Genomic DNA, 19,977 nt, shown 5'->3' on the forward strand with positions numbered 1-19,977 from the left:
ATTAAAACCAGATATAGACTATTATGTGAATATATTGCGTTTTTATTCCACCTTGTAGGCAGCCATACTTCACTTGTGGTTGAGTCAAAGTGCCAGAAAACCACTACAATATTTCAGCATAGCTCCCTTCCTTTCTCTGGGGAAAGGGGGGGGGGGGTATGGGGGGAGAGAGAGAGAGAGAGAGACCCTGGGCCCAGTTGCACAAAGCACCTTAGGTTAAGATTTCCAAGGGTCCGAGTTAAGGTGTCCATAAAATAGAATCGGCTGCACAAAACACCCTTAAATCTTGTGCTTATGGTTTCCTTAAAATGTTTAACCTTATGGAGAAGATTTAAGGGTGTTTTGTGCAGCCGATTCTATTTTATGGACACCTTAACTCGGACCCTAAGGGAAATCTTAACCTAAGGTGCTTTGTGCAACTGGGCTCACTGGCTCTTATGGGACTGGCTCAGAATGAATAAGAGACTCAAATGTAAAGTCTTTAAAAGTAATACCCTTTGGGAAATGTGTCCCCCTGTCCAAAAGACATGCAGCAAATGGGGTAAAAGGATACAGCAGGACATTTTCCCAGAGGCGAACAACACCCGTACAATCTCATGGCAATTAGCCCTCATAAAGCCTTTACCAAGTGGTATGCACAGGGCCCATCTCTGTCTCTACACGGTCTCACTCAGCCTATATCCACCGTACTAAATCACATTCCTTATGCAACTGGATCTCGGGCCCTAATTGGCTTTACACATCAGCGTGGATTTAGGGGCAATGATTGGTTGTTGGTGGCGGGGGGGGGGGGGGCTCACAGGCTCCGCTGCAGTGCATTCTGGTCCGGAGCCGTCTGAACGGACAGAAACAGCTGCCCGCTACACAGCCAGCCAGCCAGCCAGCCAGCAGGGATGTGCAGCAAACCTGGAGGGGTGGTAATCTGCGGCTAAGAGGGGGACGGGATCAACATTTCAACATCTGCAATAGTTGTAATGTTTCTCCACTGGCTGATATCTGTAAGCTGTGAGAGCAAGCTCCCCCGGGGGGGGGAGAGGGAATGGAAAAGTCAAAGACATGCAGGGGGAAAACCCTGGCAGACGGAGAAATGAAAACAATACCGGGAGAGAGAGGGGAAAATAGATGAAAGATTGAAGGGAGAAGAGAGCGGGACAAAGGGCGGCTTAGATAGTGCTCTGGGTGTGAAATGCGTATCATATCCAGGGATGTTAAATCAGGACGTACCAGTATTAGCTTCAACTATTCATTTTACGCTAAGCTAATATTTTATTGCTCGTTTACCGATGGCATGATCCTCAAAGACCAACCAGGAGGTCTGAATTCAATTTTATATATTCCACATGCAGGTGTATAATGGGAATTTCTGAAAGACCAACATAAATGAGCGATAAGTTAATCAGCATTGGCAAATCCCTCTTGAAATTCAATTCTTGGTTCACGCCTAATAAAATACACAGTAAGATCAGATGTGTGTTCTCCTTCATGATATCATAGGCTTCATACCAATTCATACTCACACAACACAGCATGTATTTAGCTTACCAATATTCACCTTTATATATGCAGTCATAGCAATGAACTATTGCAAGTCCTTCTGAACAAATGACTCGACAACAGGAGGTGGTCATCCTTTTGGTCACTTTATTAAATGTTATATTAAATACTTAATCAAGATAGACCAGATTAATGGCAAATCAAGATGGTGTAATTCGCTAACATAAGAACATTCTTAGGAGGGCAGGAAAGTTTCTCTACATTTATGAAATACACCTTGTGCAAACATAGGAGCCAACAGTCTCCTAATGAGAAATTGTTATATTCCTCATCAAACAGCTACACCAGTTTAAGCGTTTAGAAGCAAGGATGTGCCAAAGTAGAATACAGGTAGTCTGAGGGGGCCTGCCTGGTGGGACAGTGTCCAGGGGCCGCTTCTCACAAAGCAGAGTACATAAGTCAGCCAGCTAACCAAACCATTCAGATGTATAGAAGCTAACCAAACCATTCAGATGTATAGAGTACCACAGGGATGGCGTAGTTTTGGAGGTTTAACGAGAAATCGCCGCCATTTAGAATGAGGATTTCGCTTCAATGCATGGACTAAGGTGTGTGGTTCACAAAAGGTTATGGGAGTGGTCACTTGTGTTCAGCAGGATCCTCTTCACAAACGGTGACTGTCAGGGGAAAACAGGGGCCGTAGGCTGGGTTGCTGACAGCAACCCAGCCTACGGCCCCCTGGGGGTCTTACAGCAAATTGCTGTAAGACCCTCATTGGAATCTGACTGTCCATTACTTGCCAGATTTGTATAAATAGATCAACCTTTTTTTTCTACTTGCAATAAAGTCCAGAATTTGGGCAACTACATTTTTTAAATATCCGAGTGATCAAGGACTGATCAAAGTGGGAAATGTGATGGCAAATTTAAACTTTTTCTGTTTTATACTCATTTTATGTATTTGTATTTATCTTAACACATTAATATGACACATGAAGAAAATGTGAAGAAAAGGGCAGATGGACCGACTGCAGCTCTCTTGTCTTTAGTATTGAGCCCATCCTGAAAGCGCTTTAAAAGGTGAATTGCTCTGGGTTTTTCCCTCTCCTGGCTGACCTGAGCTGTGCTTTGTGAGACCCAGTCATTCACCCAGGCTCGGGTGCAACACAAGTGGAACAGAAACATGAACAGGACGCACAGTGCTATGCTAGACAACACTTGACAACGAGAAATTGATGTTACCAAAAGAAAAAGGTCATAGGAACCGGCAGGCAGTTTTGAACGACACGAGCATTCCATTTAATGTTCAGCAACAACTAATGTCAACGCCTAAAAGCATAATAGAAAAGATTTTCAACAATTCTCAAATTTTAGAACTTTACACGTTTTTTTTAGGAAATTGATATAAGGCCATACCTTCTTTTTTTTTTCTCTTGACAATTTTTCTATCTCCCAAAAAGAGCAGGACTTTGCAGCTACAACAGCTGTTCCGCTAGCTAGATACTGGTGGAGGAATCTATTGGGGGGAATAAAGCATATAGATCTTTACACGATAGAATCCTGTCACCAATGACACTGGTCCCACTCAGGTTTTGTTAGGCATTTTAAACTGTATAAAAAACAACCGAGTTTAAATAATCAGCAAAACCCTCCTTTAAGGGGAAAACGATACAATGCTTGAAAGCATTGGGGGTAAAACTTGGTTTTCCTTAAATACATGAAAAATGAAGATATAGAAGTGGAATAACATTAAGGCGGTATATACAAGAATTTCAGATGAAATTGCTAATAGACCCCCTTCATTCAGTCATTTACACATTACTTTGCACCTCCTCCTCTCAGTGACTAAGAACTAGAGAAGGAAGGACAGAGGGTTTTGCTGAGATCAGTCCGTCCCCACGTGCGGCTCCGGCAGACAGCGGCCTAGTCTCAATACTGCAGCCCTCTCTGCTTGGTGTATCACCTTCAACCAGACTGAGCTGAACCAGAATGCTTTGGACCAGACGGGGCTGTGAAGCAGATTGGCTCAAAAGCAGGTTTCATAGTGAGCGGTGAGGAGCAGGGCCTCGCTTGGACTGGGCCACTGTCAGAGCCAGCTAGGTGGGGTGGGGCGGGTGTGGGAAGAGTCCGCTGACCTAGTGGCCCTTGGAGGGCCCGGGATTCATGTGCATGGCTTGGTTGGCTTGGTTCTGGCCGTGGAGACGCTGGTAAAGGTTCAGCAGCTCCATGTGGCTGAGCCCCTGAGGTCCCACCATGCCGTTCTGCATGGCCAACTGGTTCAGGTAGGTGGCCTGGTTGGCCATGGCCAGCTGCTGCTCCTGCACCTTCCTGTTGGTGATCACCTTCTGCACGTACATCATCAGCTGAGGCAAAGAGGGAGAGAGAGGGATGGACAGGGTTAAGACCAGCTGACCAGTACTTTGTAAGATGGAAGACCCGCAAAACCATGGCAAGGTGTGGAAGTTGAGCTTTACCAAGTGGTGTATCTGACGACTAATAACACTAATAAGACTCTGGGACAGACGGCCGATATTTCGGGGGTTCCGGTGTAGAGTGGACTTCCGCTTCCGTGTGCTGCGGTTATTGTTTAAAGTCCGATTGACATGAGAATATAGTTGGAGTTTAATCGATGGATCATTTTTGTAGGTGTCTCTATAAACAGATAACTGCATAATGAAGTCTTGGGATGGACGTTTGCTCTACACCGGAAAAGCTGAAATATCAGCAGGACTTTCTTCCTTTCAACGTTAGCATCAGCTAGCTAGCCCTAGTATGAACGTTTCAACGTTAGCATCAGCTAGCTAGCCCTAGTATGAACGTTTCAACGTTAGCATCAGCTAGCTAGCCCTAGTATGAACGTTTCAAAGTTAGCATCAGCTAGCTAGCTCTAGTATGAACGTTTCAAAGGATTCATTCCGGCGAACCCACGGGGATCGGAGGCTCGCCAGGCAGGGCGAGGAACGGGGAGAGACGGAGGTGAGAGCAGAGAATCCATCATCCTCGTCACCGGTGTTACGTTTAATAACTCGTGGACCACGACGTAACGGTTAAACCTTTTATTTTCAGGCGGTCACACTGGCTCCATGTTTACAATTACAACCACACCACTTTCCAGCAGGGCAGACTTGTCGTAAAGCTGCCCGTCTTAAAGGTACAGCCAACAGCTGATGTGACGCAGACGTGTAGTCGGTTATTGTTTTTTCTAAACGGTTATGATTTTAATATCCGGTTAGCCGGTTATCCCTAACACATAGTGGTGTTTTGAGGAAATGCCTGACACCAGCTTTACGGCTGGGTTGTAGTAAAGGTTAAGGCGGAGGTTTGAAGAGGTCACACTTTGCTTCGCGCTTACCAAACTGGAAAACGTTCATCAGCCAAATGCGGCCAGAGGTCAATTCACTCCCCTAACAGCCAGTTACTACGAGCCACCACCACCACGACTATCATTTGGATGTCATATTCTAAAAACCTAGTTGGCAGGTAAAAAGATGGTGGTGCCTGAATATTAAATTAAATGTTTTTTTAATTTAAATTAAATTAAATTAAATGACCAGCCACTTCCCCCCCGCCCTGGGTCTTACCGCCTGCTGCTTGTTGAGAGTGTCCCTGTAAACGGCTTCCCTGCGCTTGATCTCCACCTCCCAGGTGGCCTGTCGTCCCAGAGCCACCGACTGGACCTGTTGCTCTGTAAGGTTTGGGTTCTCCTTCCACTGGGAAACGGAAAGAGGAAACAGTTTGCAGAAGTTAAACCATCAACACAACTCTAAAGCTTAATTTATACTTATTAGAAAGTGTCGCTCAGCACATGGTCGCAGACGAAAAAACAAAGTGTCGCTCGTGGTGTTGCATTGATACTTCAGTGAACGTTCGCCTCGGTTCAACGGGTCACGTGACACCCGAACGCAGACAGCCAAGAGAAGAGAGGGAACGCACAGTGAAACCACCTCGGAGGCAAGTTGTAACGTACTTGGCTGCAGCCGCATATAAACGACACACAACTCACCTCCTCTCTCTCTGGGAAATTGGTCACAATGTTCTTTGTGATTTTCACGAAGTCGTACATCAAGGACAGGCTGATAAAAATAGCGGGGACACGTTCATTCATTTCAATCGAGCGAAAACCAAAACAAGGAAGTCAAGCGCGTGCCGTCTATATAGCCAATCACACTTGCGCGACACATCGTGACGTAGTCAGCGACACTAGACATTTCACCAGGTAGCAGACACTGCTGCTCGCCGACACTTGAAAGTGTCGACTCAAGTCCTCATTTCTGTCGGCGACCGTTTCAAAAGTGTCGCCAGACAAAGCATAAATTGGGCTTAACACTCCCCGTTTGCAAATTGTTCCAGTACAATTGCAGAGAGCTAAAAAATCACGAGTAGCGACTTCATGGAAGATTTTGGAATCTAGCCCACATGCATTATGTAGGGTTGTCCTACGATGCAAATGTAGACTAGTTCCTTGGTGAAGCCACTGACACGGTGTATACTCACCGCTCTGGCAATAGTGTCTTCCAGTGACTCCCGTGGGACCGTCTTCAATTGATTTGTTGCTTCAATGACTCTCTGGCGACCCTGGTTTATAAGGTCCTGCAAGCACATGGAACAAGAAAGTTTATAAGGTCCTGTAAGCACATGAACAACAAGGACAACTTTTAAGCACGTGCATTAAAAACAAGAGGCACTTAAGTTGACTTAACCCATTGATACCTGAGGCAGCATTTGTGTGTGTATCCCTTTAAGACCGCGAACCGCGGTCTTAAAGGGATACACACACAAATGAGGGATATACACGCAAATGCTGCATCAGGTATCAATGGGTTAAGATGTCTTAATATCCCACCATAAACACCAGGACACATTAAACATAACCAGTTGCACGAATATAATGTCACAGATGAAGGTCATTCATTAGTAAATATTTCCACGTCAACATACTCGTCATCACATAACATACGGCTGCTATTAATATGAACACTGCTATGATATAATTATGAACGCATTAAGGAGTTATAGTAGTTTGAAGAAAACCATTTCCCCCCCTTCAATATACACGTTTATGCAACGAGGTTCTCTGAGGTCTAATCGGATCATGTACTGATTCTACTCTACAGCGGGCCGGGAACCTGTGGTTGTAAGTATGAAGTGTCTTATGATGTATTGTTTTTGAGTTATGCTGCTTACAAGAATGTGTCTATACAGAGAGACACACAGACGCCATCATGACAACACAATGTCCATTAGGGGTGCTCCGATCCGGCTAAGCCAGGATCTGATCCGATTCCGATTCCTGGGGTCACGATCCGATTCCAGAATCGATTCTCGATTCCAACGATTCTCGATTCCAACGATTCTCGATTCCAGAATCTAGAATCAATTCTCAATTATGTAGTTTTATATTGCAATAACACACAAAGGTAAATCTAAGACAAAAAATGACAAATGTATTAATGCTGAACTTCAAATTCAACTTCTGAAGTATTACAGTCAGGGCCTAAATTCATTTTGCAAACTAGGGGGGAACTCCCCCCTTATGTTCTTCAGATAAGATGGATTTATAGGCTGGGGGGGATCTGTAGACTTTGAGAAGGATTTACAATACATTAACCAGAGTTCTTAAGTGCAAGAGGTGGTGGCACCGTGGCAGTACAGTACACAAATGACATGAACATTTGGACACTTATTCAGCCGGTATCTTGCATGTTGCCTTCAGGTGCACTGTAAAAAAATTTTTTTTTTTTTTTTTTAACAATACAAAGAAGAATCGATTCTTGGGAGGTTGGAATCGATTCAGGAATCGTGGCATTAACACATTGAGTGCCAGCGACGCCAAATGGCGCCAGGAGAAATTTACCGTAGGCTGCCAGCGACGCCAAATGGCGTCAATAACTCCAAATTCATATTTTGACGGGGGGATGTCGATCTAAGCCTCTTACATCGCCTCTTACAATATGGGAGCTATTGAATGTGTCTAACCTATTTTACAGAACCCTTAGTTGCGACAGTGCCCTCCCGATTAGACAAAGGCCAGGAGAAAAGAGAGAAGAAGTCATGAGGAAACGGAATACGGAAATCGCATCGATATGCTTGAAGCATAACGTTAGCTGTGCCTGTGAACAGCAGTCATCTGCTGCCACAATTGAGCCCCATCCGTGTCCGCTGCGATAGTCCATCCATATGATTTAGTTGCCGACACGGCGACACCAGCGTCTTTCTGAAAAGTTACATTATTCTCAGCTGGGAGCCGAGGACACGCTGTAAAAAAGCGGGGGGATGCAGCGGACTTTTCAGTGCAAATCAAACTCAGAGCAAACCGCAGCAGAGACACTCCTCCCACCACGGAGGAGGAGGAGGGGGGTGGGGCACGCAGGGCACTAACAGCATACAACCATTGACAGTACACACACACCCAGGCAGCAGGCTCGATGCATAGAGAGCAAACAAGCTAGAATAGGCTATCTGATGCCCACCAGCAGTAAATCAAGACCAGCAAGAAGGTGTAGGGTCTGCGCACGCAGGGGCCAGCACTGCTGGTTGCAGCTAAAACATATTATTTGGCCAAACAAAATTCCTTTGTTTTCACTCTTTTATTGAAGGAAATTATTTTTGAGGTGTCATTATATCAGAAAATATTAGCTTCAGAGTCAATGATGTGCTTGAAATGTTTAATTTCACAAAAGGCTCATTATCTCAGCTTCAAGAAAAAAATTGCTGTTTTTGGCTAAATCAAGCTATCTTCTCCGGCTCATAACTAAAGAACGGAAAATGGGATCAATAACCTTTTTTTTGCAGATGATAGAAGAGAGTCTCCTCGTTCTTTGTGCGTGTTCGGTGTTTACATAGTAATATCACACAATATTCTGTGGGCCTCGAGAAATCACTGAAAACGCTCTGAAACTCTGGCACTGGGAGCGTCCGTTCTCCAAAAGTGGCTGGCACTCAATGTGTTAAGAATCGCGATCCTTTCAGAATCGATTTTTTTGGAGCACCCCTACCATAAAAACACTATATAATTTTTTTTTCCCCACCATAATCTGTCCTCATCACAGAAAAACAAACAGACATTCCTTCTTGCCCCTCCCCCCCCCAGTTGGACGTGCCACCATGTATAAATAGCAGCTGGCACAGTCCGGACACTACAAAGCGTTGGGCAGAGCCGGACCGGCCATCTAGCAGACTGTTGTCACAATTAGCAGTGGGCTCTGTGGAATGTGGGGCTCCATGGCGTGGGGGGTAAGAGGGGAGGGGGGGCGGGGGGCATGTGGAGCTCATTACTTACCTCCAGCTGCTGGTTGTTCATGCCGGCCAAAGCCGTCATGTTGAAGGCGTAGCCGGGGCCGCCGTCCATCTGGGCCCCTGGGTACAGGCCCGGGTAGCTGGCCCTCATGGACAGACCCTGAGAGATGAAACATACGCCGCCCCCCCACCACCAAAAGCTGGATTAGTACACATCATTCAGGGAGGTGTTAAGAGCCACCAAGGGCATGCTGGGGAGACGACTGTACGCCCCATCGCCTGTGACTGAGCAGAGGGGACACGCCTGGCTCGCTGACTTCTCTGCTCAAACCTAATCTTACTATGACCGGGAACCCCCTGAGCTTTTCTCCTCAACAAGTTTGGTGCTTCTTGGTTCATGCTCGGAGACCTATCGGGACAAAACGGAGCCTTCAACTCTTGTCTGCACACGGATACCTTTGTTGCTCTCTCAGTCTTGGCCTGGTCTTCTCGTAGGAGACGTTTGTGTGTGAGAGAGAAGTGACATGAAGTAAACAGTCTTGTCCCAGTAAAGGCCAGCAGGATGTCGCTGTTTGTGTGTAATTGAGCCTCTGCTGCAGATGGTTTTGCCCGTGCCCTGTAATCTGGCCATCCGGTATGTAGGTGTGTGTGTGTGTGTGTGGGGAGGTGGTGGGGGTCTTTGGACCTGGTGGTCAGACACAGGTGTGCAAGCCCAAACAGTCCAAAAGCTCAAAACAACCACAAATGCACGCACTCATGTGTCCCCACACACACACACACACACACACACACAGACAGGAATGGCAACTATTACGTAGACACTCTGGGACTTCAACTGAAACCTCAGATACAGACACGGGTCCAGACGGGCCTTATTTCCAGAACTTGATGTCTTGTCTGAAAGCAGAATTGATGGCAGGAGTCTTGCTGAGGTCTGGGCGGGGCTGAAGTCATCCCCGGCGAGACCGAGGGCTCCTGGGTTCAGTTTCGTTTTGGGCGCCTGATCACTTTCTCAGCGTTTTTCCCATTTCCTGACTTGCAAATGCACGCAGGCACACACACACACACACACACAACTTTACCGAGTCACATATGACCAATACTTCATTTGTGAAGACAGAAACAGAAGGAGGGTCATGTTCCACTGTATATTCTGACCTCTCTGCTCTGAAGCTTTCTTTGACGCACGTGACTACATCAGATCTCTGCCCTGAAGCGTTCTTTGATGCACGTGACTACATCAGATCTCTGCTCTGAAGCTTTCTTTGATGCAAGTGACTACATCAGATCTCTGCCCTGAAGCGTTCTTTGATGCACGTGACTACATCAGATCTCTGCTCTGAAGCTTTCTTTGATGCACGTGACTACATCAGATCTCTGCTCTGAAGCTTTCTTTGATGCACGTGACTACATCAGATCTCTGCTCTGAAGCTTTCTTTGATGCACGTGACTACATCAGATCTCTGCTCTGAAGCTTTCTTTGATGCACGTGACTACATCAGATCTCTGCTCTGAAGCTTTCTTTGATGCACGTGACTACATCAGATCTCTGCTCTGAAGCTTTCTTTGATGCACGTGACAACATCAGATCTTCAGTGTACGACCTCTTCTTTTGCACTCTACTGGGTTTGGCAGCGGTGTGTCAGTGCGATCCAAACCCTCACGCTGGCCCGCGGTGCCATTGTTTTTCCTACGGGCCGAGCAGCCTCTGTTCTCTTTAAAGAGCAGACGAGCCGGAGGGAAAAGCTGCTTAAGGCACACAGAGGGCAGAGGAGGGAGAGTTTGTTGGAAAAATAATCATTAGAGTGAATTAGACTCTAGGATTACACAGGGGGGGGGGGGGGGGGGACCTGCTCCGTTACAGCAGCTCCTCATCCACCACTCCAAATAAACCCAACTAATTACCCATCGATTTGTCCTAGAAGAAAGGAGAGAAGATGGGAGGGACAATGGAGGCACGAGGAGAGAGAGAGGGGGGGGGGGGGGGGGTAGGAGGAAAAGGGTGTAACGCAGACAGAACCAAAGACAGAGGTGTCCCTCCCTCCTCTGTGGACCTGAATACTAACAGTGAGCAGCACTCTCTCTGACTGGGCCGAGCTGCGACATGGAGCCTAAGACTTAGGGGGAGAGAGCCCCTGTCACCTGCTCACTCTTAAGTGACGAGAGGATTACACGTTGTACAACGCTCTCATTCACACATCGTGACAAACGCACCGATTAGATGTCAGCGATACGGACAGAGGCGGAAACGAGGGAGAAGAAGTGTGCATGATCATCTGCCTTTGAAACGTGGCTCCGGTTGGTGTCGTTTTTCTTTTTGCCTACCTTCTTCTCGGCCTCATACTCAGCCCAGGCGGCCTTGCGGTCCTCCTCGCTCAGGGCCTCCTCCTCCTTGTGGTCCAGCAGGGACTCGTGTTCGTGGTAGCACACAATCTGGTCCTTGTTGGACTGCAGCATCTCCGCCAGGAAGGGATCCTAGAGTGACGAGAAAGACACAAGGGGTTAGAGGTCATCATTAAGAGGGGGAGGGAGAGGAGAACCCTGGAGACGTCCCCAGCCTGGCCACCTGAGAGGCAGCGCTTCAGATGATGTTGTACAGCAATAACACACACGGTATAGGTCACTTCAAACAGGCGGAAAAGTTCACCAAACCCAAAGTTCAAAGGGGGCTGAACTTTTTCCTCGACGGACGGATTCGTTACCGTCCTCGGAAATACCGGAAACAGAATCGCCGCCATGACAGTCGCCCGCATCTCTGTCAAACGTTCTTTTAGAGCCACAATATTGTTCTAATATCAAAACTCAAAGCTGGTGGGCTTTATGGAAAGAGTGTGACTCAAACTGGTTTAAAAGTTATTACGGGCAGCGTTTTGAGCCTGGCAAACAGTTAGCACACAGTTAGCTCACACCTAACAGCTATTAGCTAATGCCCATACGGTACAAAAACAACGCAACGGACATATCTATCTATCCGCTTTATAACTCAGGCAATTTTCTGACGGATCAGTGTGGCCACGGCCTTAGCATCAACACCTAAGACAACTGATTATACCAAAAGGAAAATCAAAATCAAAATGGAAAGGCAGGTAAAAGGTCCAGTTAAGAAGAGTTTGGACCAGAGAGAAAGAAAGAAAATCAGACGCCTCCATGTGACTCAGGTTTCCATGACAACATTGTTATTGAAAACAATACCTGAGTAAAATGGAGAGCCGGGCCAGGCCCCGGTCACACAAACGTGCTTTAAATTACTCTCTCTGTGGCTTGTGTTTGCTTTTCTTTGTCTCGCCTGAGCTTTACATTCAACTGGAGCTTCACTCTGCAATCTGGGAAACGACACCGTGCGAGCGCGCCGTCGCTAGCCTCCGCACGGGCCAATCGACAGAGGGCTCTGCTCTAACGGTCCCGCCTCCTCTGCCCCGCCGACTTTGAACAGTGACAATGAGTTCGACGCTACAAACAAAATTAATCACAGACGTCATCGACGTTAAGGGAAAACAAGAAGGAAAACGGGAGAGAAACACCAGACGAAGAAATTAAGCAGTGATTGCGAACCTGCGTTGGATAAACAGAAAATAAACACCGGGGCCGGACCGAGTGAAACTGGATCCGACGAAGGGGAGAGAAAAGCGCCGCTAGCAAACTACACAAGGCACTATTTTTAGAGAGAGAGAGAGAGAGAGATAAGGTGGCTGAAGCAGGTAGGGGCGAAACGGGCCGAGCTGAGGTCATTCCACACAGCGCTCCACACAGCGCCGCATGCCGATGGGCCCGCAACACTCGCGGGCCTGGACCCAATCTAAGTGAGTCTGATGGCTGGAAAACAGAAACATGTGGCGGTGAGGAGGAAGACAATCAGGACACAACCAGGCCACCATGCTGGAGCAGAGAGGCACAGGCAGCCCCTCTCCAACCAGGCCACCATGCTGGAGCAGAGAGGCACAGGCAGCCCCTCTCCAACCAGGCCACCATGCTGGAGCAGAGAGGCACAGGCAGCCCCTCTCCAACCAGGCCACCATGCTGGAGCAGAGAGGCACAGGCAGCCCCTCTCCAACCAGGCCACCATGCTGGAGCAGAGAGGCACAGGCAGCCCCTCTCCAACCAGGCCACCATGCTGGAGCAGAGAGGCACAGGCAGCCCCTCTCCAACCAGGCCACCATGCTGGAGCAGAGAGGCACAGGCAGCCCCTCTCCAACCAGGCCACCATGCTGGAGCAGAGAGGCACAGGCAGCCCCTCTCCAACCAGGCCACCATGCTGGAGCAGAGAGGCACAGGCAGCCCCTCTCCAACCAGGCCACCATGCTGGAGCAGAGAGGCACAGGCAGCCCCTCTCCAACCAGGCCACCATGCTGGAGCAGAGAGGCACAGGCAGCCCCTCTCCAACCAGGCCACCATGCTGGAGCAGAGAGGCACAGGCAGCCCCTCTCCAACCAGGCCACCATGCTGGAGCAGAGAGGCACAGGCAGCCCCTCTCCAACCAGGCCACCATGCTGGAGCAGAGAGGCACAGGCAGCCCCTCTCCAACCAGGCCACCATGCTGGAGCAGAGAGGCACAGGCAGCCCCTCTCCAACCAGGCCACCATGCTGGAGCAGAGAGGCACAAGCAGCCCCTCTCCAACCAGGCCACCATGCTGGAGCAGAGAGGCACAAGCAGCCCCTCTCCAACCAGGCCACCATGCTGGAGCAGAGAGGCACAGGCAGCCCCTCTCCAACCAGGCCACCATGCTGGAGCAGAGAGGCACAGGCAGCCCCTCTCCAACCAGGCCACCATGCTGGAGCAGAGAGGCACAAGCAGCCCCTCTCCAACCAGGCCACCATGCTGGAGCAGAGAGGCACAAGCAGCCCCTCTCCAACCAGGCCACCATGCTGGAGCAGAGAGGCACAAGCAGCCCCTCTCCAACCAGGCCACCATGCTGGAGCAGAGAGGCACAGGCAGCCCCTCTCCAACCAGGCCACCATGCTGGAGCAGAGAGGCACAGGCAGCCCCTCTCCAACCAGGCCACCATGCTGGAGCAGAGAGGCACAGGCAGCCTCTCTCCAACCAGGCCACCATGCTGGAGCAGAGAGGCACAGGCAGCCCCTCTCCAACCAGGCCACCATGCTGGAGCAGAGAGGCACAGGCAGCCCCTCTCCAACCAGGCCACCATGCTGGAGCAGAGAGGCACAGGCAGCCCCTCTCCAACCAGGCCACCATGCTGGAGCAGAGAGGCACAGGCAGCCCCTCTCCAACCAGGCCACCATGCTGGAGCAGAGAGGCACAAGCAGCCCCTCTCCAACCAGGCCACCATGCTGGAGCAGAGAGGCACAGGCAGCCCCTCTCCAACCAGGCCACCATGCTGGAGCAGAGAGGCACAGGCAGCCCCTCTCCAACCAGGCCACCATGCTGGAGCAGAGAGGCACAGGCAGCCCCTCTCCAACCAGGCCACCATGCTGGAGCAGAGAGGCACAGGCAGCCCCTCTCCAACCAGGCCACCATGCTGGAGCAGAGAGGCACAAGCAGCCCCTCTCCAACCAGGCCACCATGCTGGAGCAGAGAGGCACAGGCAGCCCCTCTCCAACCAGGCCACCATGCTGGAGCAGAGAGGCACAGGTAGCTCTCCACTGCTGCTCCGCTCACTCATTAGGACATCAAAGCACAGAAGAACCTGTTGGCCCGACTCGCACACACACACACACACACACACACACACACACACACACACAGACACAGACACACACACACACGAGGCATCCGCACGGTTCTGCTCGGCCAGTGTAGGAAAAGCAACGAGGTAAAAGAAAGGTCGCGATCGGAGCACGCGCTACAGCTGATGATGGCGCGGGTGGTAACGTATACAATTATGGCAGCGTCCAGATTTTGACATCCATACTTCCAACTGATACCTTGAAACTTTCAGATGTAAAGTAAAGATTTGCTAACGAGTTGTCACTTTCTGCCAGACTTTAAATTGGTGCGCTGCCGACACCACTATCTGAATTCATATCTCATCCGCCTCAGAGTTGGGAGAGCAGCTCGTGAGGCCGACCTGCTGTTCACACACAGGACGTCCTGTAAAGAGACGGTGCCTCGCTCAGGACAAGAGCTAAAGCTAAGCCTAAAAAAAAGTAGTCCAAGCTTACAACTAGCAAAGCTAGATGTCACTACAATGTGGAGTGACGTCTAGCTTCGATGATCCTCGCACGATAAGTGTGTGAGTGTGTGTGCGTGTGCGTGTGTGTGCGCGCGCGCGTGTGTGTGTGTGTGTGTGTGTGTGTGTGTGTGTGTGCGTGCGTGTGTGCGTGCGCGTGTGTGCGTGTGTAAATTTGACCATCAAATTGAATTTGCAGGAAAGAGGAGCGCTCTTGACTTTGGGCCTGGTAACGGGTCAGTGGAGCTGCAGGTCAAATGACAGTACAGACGCTTCCCCCCCCCCTGGAGCCCAGTGCATTCTGGGATGCCTGAGTAATCCCCACCAGCAACGGGCTCTGGGGTGGTCCAGTCCATCTCCCGGTCCTCCTGGACTGCTGCGCTGTGTCTGTGTGTGTGTGTTCTGAGCCAGCGCTAATGATGGTAGGTAATCTGACCTGGACTATTGTCATCCTTAAGGAGCTGGAGGGTAAAGCCTATCGCTTTACTGCACGGGGCAGAGAGAGAGAGAGAGAGAGAGAGAGAGAGAGAGAGAGAGGCTTTACTGCATGGGGCAGAGAGAGAGAGAGAGAGAGGCTTTACTGCATGGGGCACAGAGAGAGAGAGAGATGCTGGGTGGGCAGATGCTCAGAGGGGAAAGAGGTAAATTACCCCACTCAACTGCACTTCTACTCCCCCCCTCTGAGAGAGAACAGGGGACAGGGAGAGAGAGTTATCCCCTCTGAGAGAGAACAGGGGACAGGGAGAGAGAGTTACCCTCTGAGAGAGAACAGGGGACAGGGAGAGAGAGTTACCCTCTGAGAGAGAACAGGGGACAGGGAGAGAGAGTTACCCTCTGAGAGAGAACAGGGGACAGGGAGAGACCCCCCTCTGAGACAGAACAGGGGACAGGGAGAGAGAGTTACCCTCTGAGAGAGAACAGGGGACAGGGAGAGACTCCCCCCCTCTGAGACAGAACAGGGGACAGGGAGAGACCCCCCTCTGAGAGAGAACAGGGGACAGGGACCCTCTGAGAGAGAACAGGGGACAGGGACCCTCTGAGACAGAACAGGGGACAGGGAGAGAGAGTTACCCTCTGAGAGAGAACAGGGGACAGGGAGAGAGAGTTACCCTCTGAGACAGAACAGGGGACAGGGAGAGACCCCCCTCTGAGAGAGAACAGGGGACAGGGACCCTCTGAGAGAGAACAGGGGACAGGGAGAGAGAGTTACCCTCTGAGACAGAACAGGGGACAGGGAGAGACCCCCCTCTGAGAGAGAACAGGGGACAGGGACCCTCTGAGACAGAACAGGGGACAGGGAGAGACCCCCCTCTGAGAGAGAACAGGGGACAGGGACCCTCTGAGACAGAACAGGGGACAGGGAGAGAGAGTCCTCAGAGAGGGGACAGGGAGAGAGAGTTATTTCGGAGGAGCGAAATCTGGGAAAGAATTTGGGCATTTGGCAGCAGAGAGCGTCAAGATGGAGTCTGAGGACTCTCTTCATTACAAACCAACCAATCTGCGTAAACAGCAGCGCTCTCACGGGATGGGTGGTGGTGCGGGGGGGGGGCTGATAATCTGCCATTTTGATTCTGAGGCGCACGTCTGCACGGAAAGTGCCTTTTATTGGACAAAGGCTCGGCAAATGCACTATTAATGTAAAGCATGCTCCGCGCTGGAAATGTTGGCTCAGAGCTGACCACTGAACGAGGAGAAGAAAGGGGCGCAAGAATTGCTATACTAATCCAACTAGGCATCCAACACGCCATGACATTTAAACATTATATCAAAAACCTTTATATTCTTTCCGTTGAGAGAACAATTTATGTTCTCCTTAAGCCAAATTCTTGTATGTGTATATTATGAAAGCGGCTGACGTTGCCAGCGGGCCATAAATGATGTAAAGCGCTTTTGAACGGGGAGGCAGCTCTCACATCACCAAGATGAAAACATGGGAGGACTGGACATAGAAGCGGGCCTCATGTAGAAGCGGGCCTCACGTAGGGGACTTTACAGCTTGGCACCGGCACCCACGCCTACAACACCAATAGACTTGAGATGGTGCTTAAGTGTGAAGGCTCAAAATGCATTTAAACACCCCCCCCCCCCCCCCCCCGCATTAATAGCTGTGGGTTCTACGCGGCCAGGCTTTTTGGCTACGTTATCAGATATGCGCTGCTCGCTGAGAACACACTCAACCATGTTAACCCGATTTCCTGCTTCTAAACTGCAGCTTATTGTGTGTGTGGGGGAACGCGTTAAAAACACCCCTGTAGTCATGTTTTTTTTTGTTTTTTTTCACTCATTACCGCGATAATAAACCCCTCTAAGAGTGAAAAACACCTCGCAGGAGGGCTTTAACCCATTGATACCTGATGCAGCATTTGTGTGTGTATCCCTTTAAGACCGTCTTAAAGGGATACACACACAAATGCTGCATCAGGTATCAATGGTTTAAGGGGTGGGGGGAGGAGGGAATGATGGGGAAAGTGATTGTAAGTGTTGAGGGGTGACAGAGAGGAGGAGTAAGATGCAGGTGGAGAAAGGCTTTATTTTATTTTTTTAAAGGTGCATTCAGCGATGTTTTTGTGCTAAAATAAGTGTTAAATGGCTCTACATTCTGACAGCAATCACTGAAATAGAGTTTGCTCAGTGACTTGAAACCCCCAACCCCCCCGCTGTCCTCTATCTCTCTCCTGTAGTCCTGCAGGCAGGGCGGACGTATCTCCACAACCGTAACTCGTAGAGACTCACAGATAGCGGCGTTGGATTCGGGGTGAAAAAATATAGTCTTTTAGGCATCGCGATCTGACCTTTCCGTTTCCCGAAAAATGTCAAATTTTCTCTGATTGGATAGTTTGAAGTCGGCGGCAATTTTTATCCAATCAGAGAAAAGTTGACATACGGTTGCGGAGATACATCCGCCCTGCATGCAGGACTACAGGAGAGAGATAGAGGACAGCGGGGGGGTGGGGGGGGTTGGAGGTTTCAAGTCACTGAGCAAACACTCTATTTCAGTGATTGCCGTCAGGATATAGAGCCATTTAACACTTATTTTAACACAAAAACATAGCTGGATGTACCTTTAAGTTGTCCAGCAGTGGTCGATCTGTCCTCAAAAGCGCCCGACTTATTTCCTCCTTTTCCCAGGAGACGATGACCAGAGACGGCTTTTGACGCACAGGTGCCTGAACCACGACGACAGAGGAGGAGGGGGGGGGGGGTGCAAGGCAGGATCCCGACAGCAGGAATGCAACGACGGGCCTGAGATATTTGTAATAGCTAAACATAGCCAGTCAAAAGTCTACTCCCCCCCCCCCTCCCTCCAGCTACACATCAGCTCACTGAGGCTGCTCCCGAACCCTTTCCCCGCAGCGAGGCACTTCACTCTGGGCATTGTGCCTGACACACTGGAAGGCCACTGCTGCCATCAGGAGCGTGTTGTCTTTACAGCCTTCAGGGCCTTCAGCGCACGTCAGCGGGTTTATCTCGCTGTCAGTCAGTGAACAAAGAAACAAAATCACGCATGTCACAAAGGCCTAAACAAAGACAATAAACAGAGCACATTCCTATCAAAACAAGCCTCGGCTAGCAGGGGCAGAGAGGGTATATCTCTTAAGATGCCTCACTGCAAGGGACAGCCAGGCAGAGGGGGGCGGGGGGCAGGAATAGACAGTAAGAGGGTGCAACTGTGCTAGGTGGGGAAAAAAGCTAAATGGTAAACTAGAACGAGCGCACCGCGGATTTATGCCTCCGCCATTCGTTCATTCTTGAGTCCAAATCGCCATTTGAGGCAAATTGGAAGAAATTCCGTCAAGGCGCTCCTGAGATGTTGCGTTACGAGACAAAAAGAATAAAAAACTATTCGCACACCGCAGAGCTCCTTTTCTCCAGATTTATTGTTGCGACGCGTTTCGAGCTACATGCTCTTCATCAGAAGATGATCATGTTGCGTTAAGAGAGCTTGGAAATTGGGTGTGTGAGGTCACAGTGACCTTGAACTTTGACCTTTAACCATCCAAATCTAATCAGTTCATCCTCGAGTCCAAGTCGATGTTTGAGGCAAATTTGATGAAACTCCGTCAAGGCATTCGTGAGATATCGCATTAACAAGCTTGAAAATGGCGTTCGAGAGGTCACATTGACCTTTGACCACCAAAATCTAATCAGATCATCCTTGAGTCTAAGTGGATGTTTGAGGCAAATTTGATGAAATTCCGTCAAGGCGTTCCTCAGATATCGCGTTAACGAACATCGGACGGACGGACGGACATACGTAGGGACGAAGAACCTGGATCCATAATGCCTCCTGTCTCTACTGTAGTTCTACTGCAGCCTCTCCAGTCTGCTTCTGTCTCTACTGTAGTTCTACTGCAGCCTCTCCAGTCTGCTCCTGTCTCTACTGCAGTTCTACTGCAGCCTCTCCAGTCTGTTCCTGTCTCTACTGTAGTTCTACTGCAGCCTCTCCAGTCTGCTTCTGTCTCTACTGTAGTTCTACTGCAGCCTCTCCAGTCTGTTCCTGTCTCTACTGTAGTTCTACTGCAGCCTCTCCAGTCTGTTCCTGTCTCTACTGTAGTTCTACTGCAGCCTCTCCAGTCTGCTTCTGTCTCTACTGTAGTTCTACTGCAGCCTCTCCAGTCTGCTTCTGTCTCTACTGTAGTTCTACTGCAGCCTCTCCAGTCTGCTTCTGTCTCTACTATAGTTCTACTGCAGCCTCTCCAGTCTGCTTCTGTCTCTACTGTAGTTCTACTGCAGCCTCTCCAGTCTGCTTCTGTCTCTACTGTAGTTCTACTGCAGCCTCTCCAGTCTGCTTCTGTCTCTACTGTAGTTCTACTGCAGCCTCTCCAGTCTGCTCCTGTCTCTACTGTAGTTCTACTGCAGCCTCTCCAGTCTGTTCCTGTCTCTACTGTAGTTCTACTGCAGCCTCTCCAGTCTGTTCCTGTCTCTACTGTAGTTCTACTGCAGCCTCTCCAGTCTGCTTCTGTCTCTACTGTAGTTCTACTGCAGCCTCTCCAGTCTGCTTCTGTCTCTACTGTAGTTCTACTGCAGCCTCTCCAGTCTGTTCCTGTCTCTACTGTAGTTCTACTGCAGCCTCTCCAGTCTGCTTCTGTCTCTACTGTAGTTCTACTGCAGCCTCTCCAGTC

At 49.6% G+C, this 19,977-nt stretch overlaps 1 protein-coding gene across 1 annotated transcript in view; it reads right to left on the minus strand.

Moving 5' to 3' along the window:
• Nucleotides 1-1,626: 1,626 nt before the first annotated feature.
• The window catches only part of atrx (ATRX chromatin remodeler), a 49,871-nt gene continuing 31,520 nt past the window's right edge, over nt 1,627-19,977 (minus strand). The window contains exons 30-34 of the mRNA XM_083651337.1: nt 11,055-11,204; nt 8,773-8,889; nt 5,988-6,083; nt 5,075-5,203; nt 1,627-3,856 (exon numbers count right to left, since the gene is read on the minus strand). Coding sequence (XP_083507463.1) covers nt 3,629-3,856; nt 5,075-5,203; nt 5,988-6,083; nt 8,773-8,889; nt 11,055-11,204 — 720 coding nt within the window. The 3' untranslated portion in view covers nt 1,627-3,628. The remainder of the gene's footprint in view (nt 3,857-5,074; nt 5,204-5,987; nt 6,084-8,772; nt 8,890-11,054; nt 11,205-19,977) is intronic.

The sequence above is a fragment of the Poromitra crassiceps genome (assembly GCF_964638095.1).
Source record: "Poromitra crassiceps genome assembly, chromosome: 15".
Lineage (NCBI taxonomy): Eukaryota > Metazoa > Chordata > Actinopteri > Beryciformes > Melamphaidae > Poromitra > Poromitra crassiceps.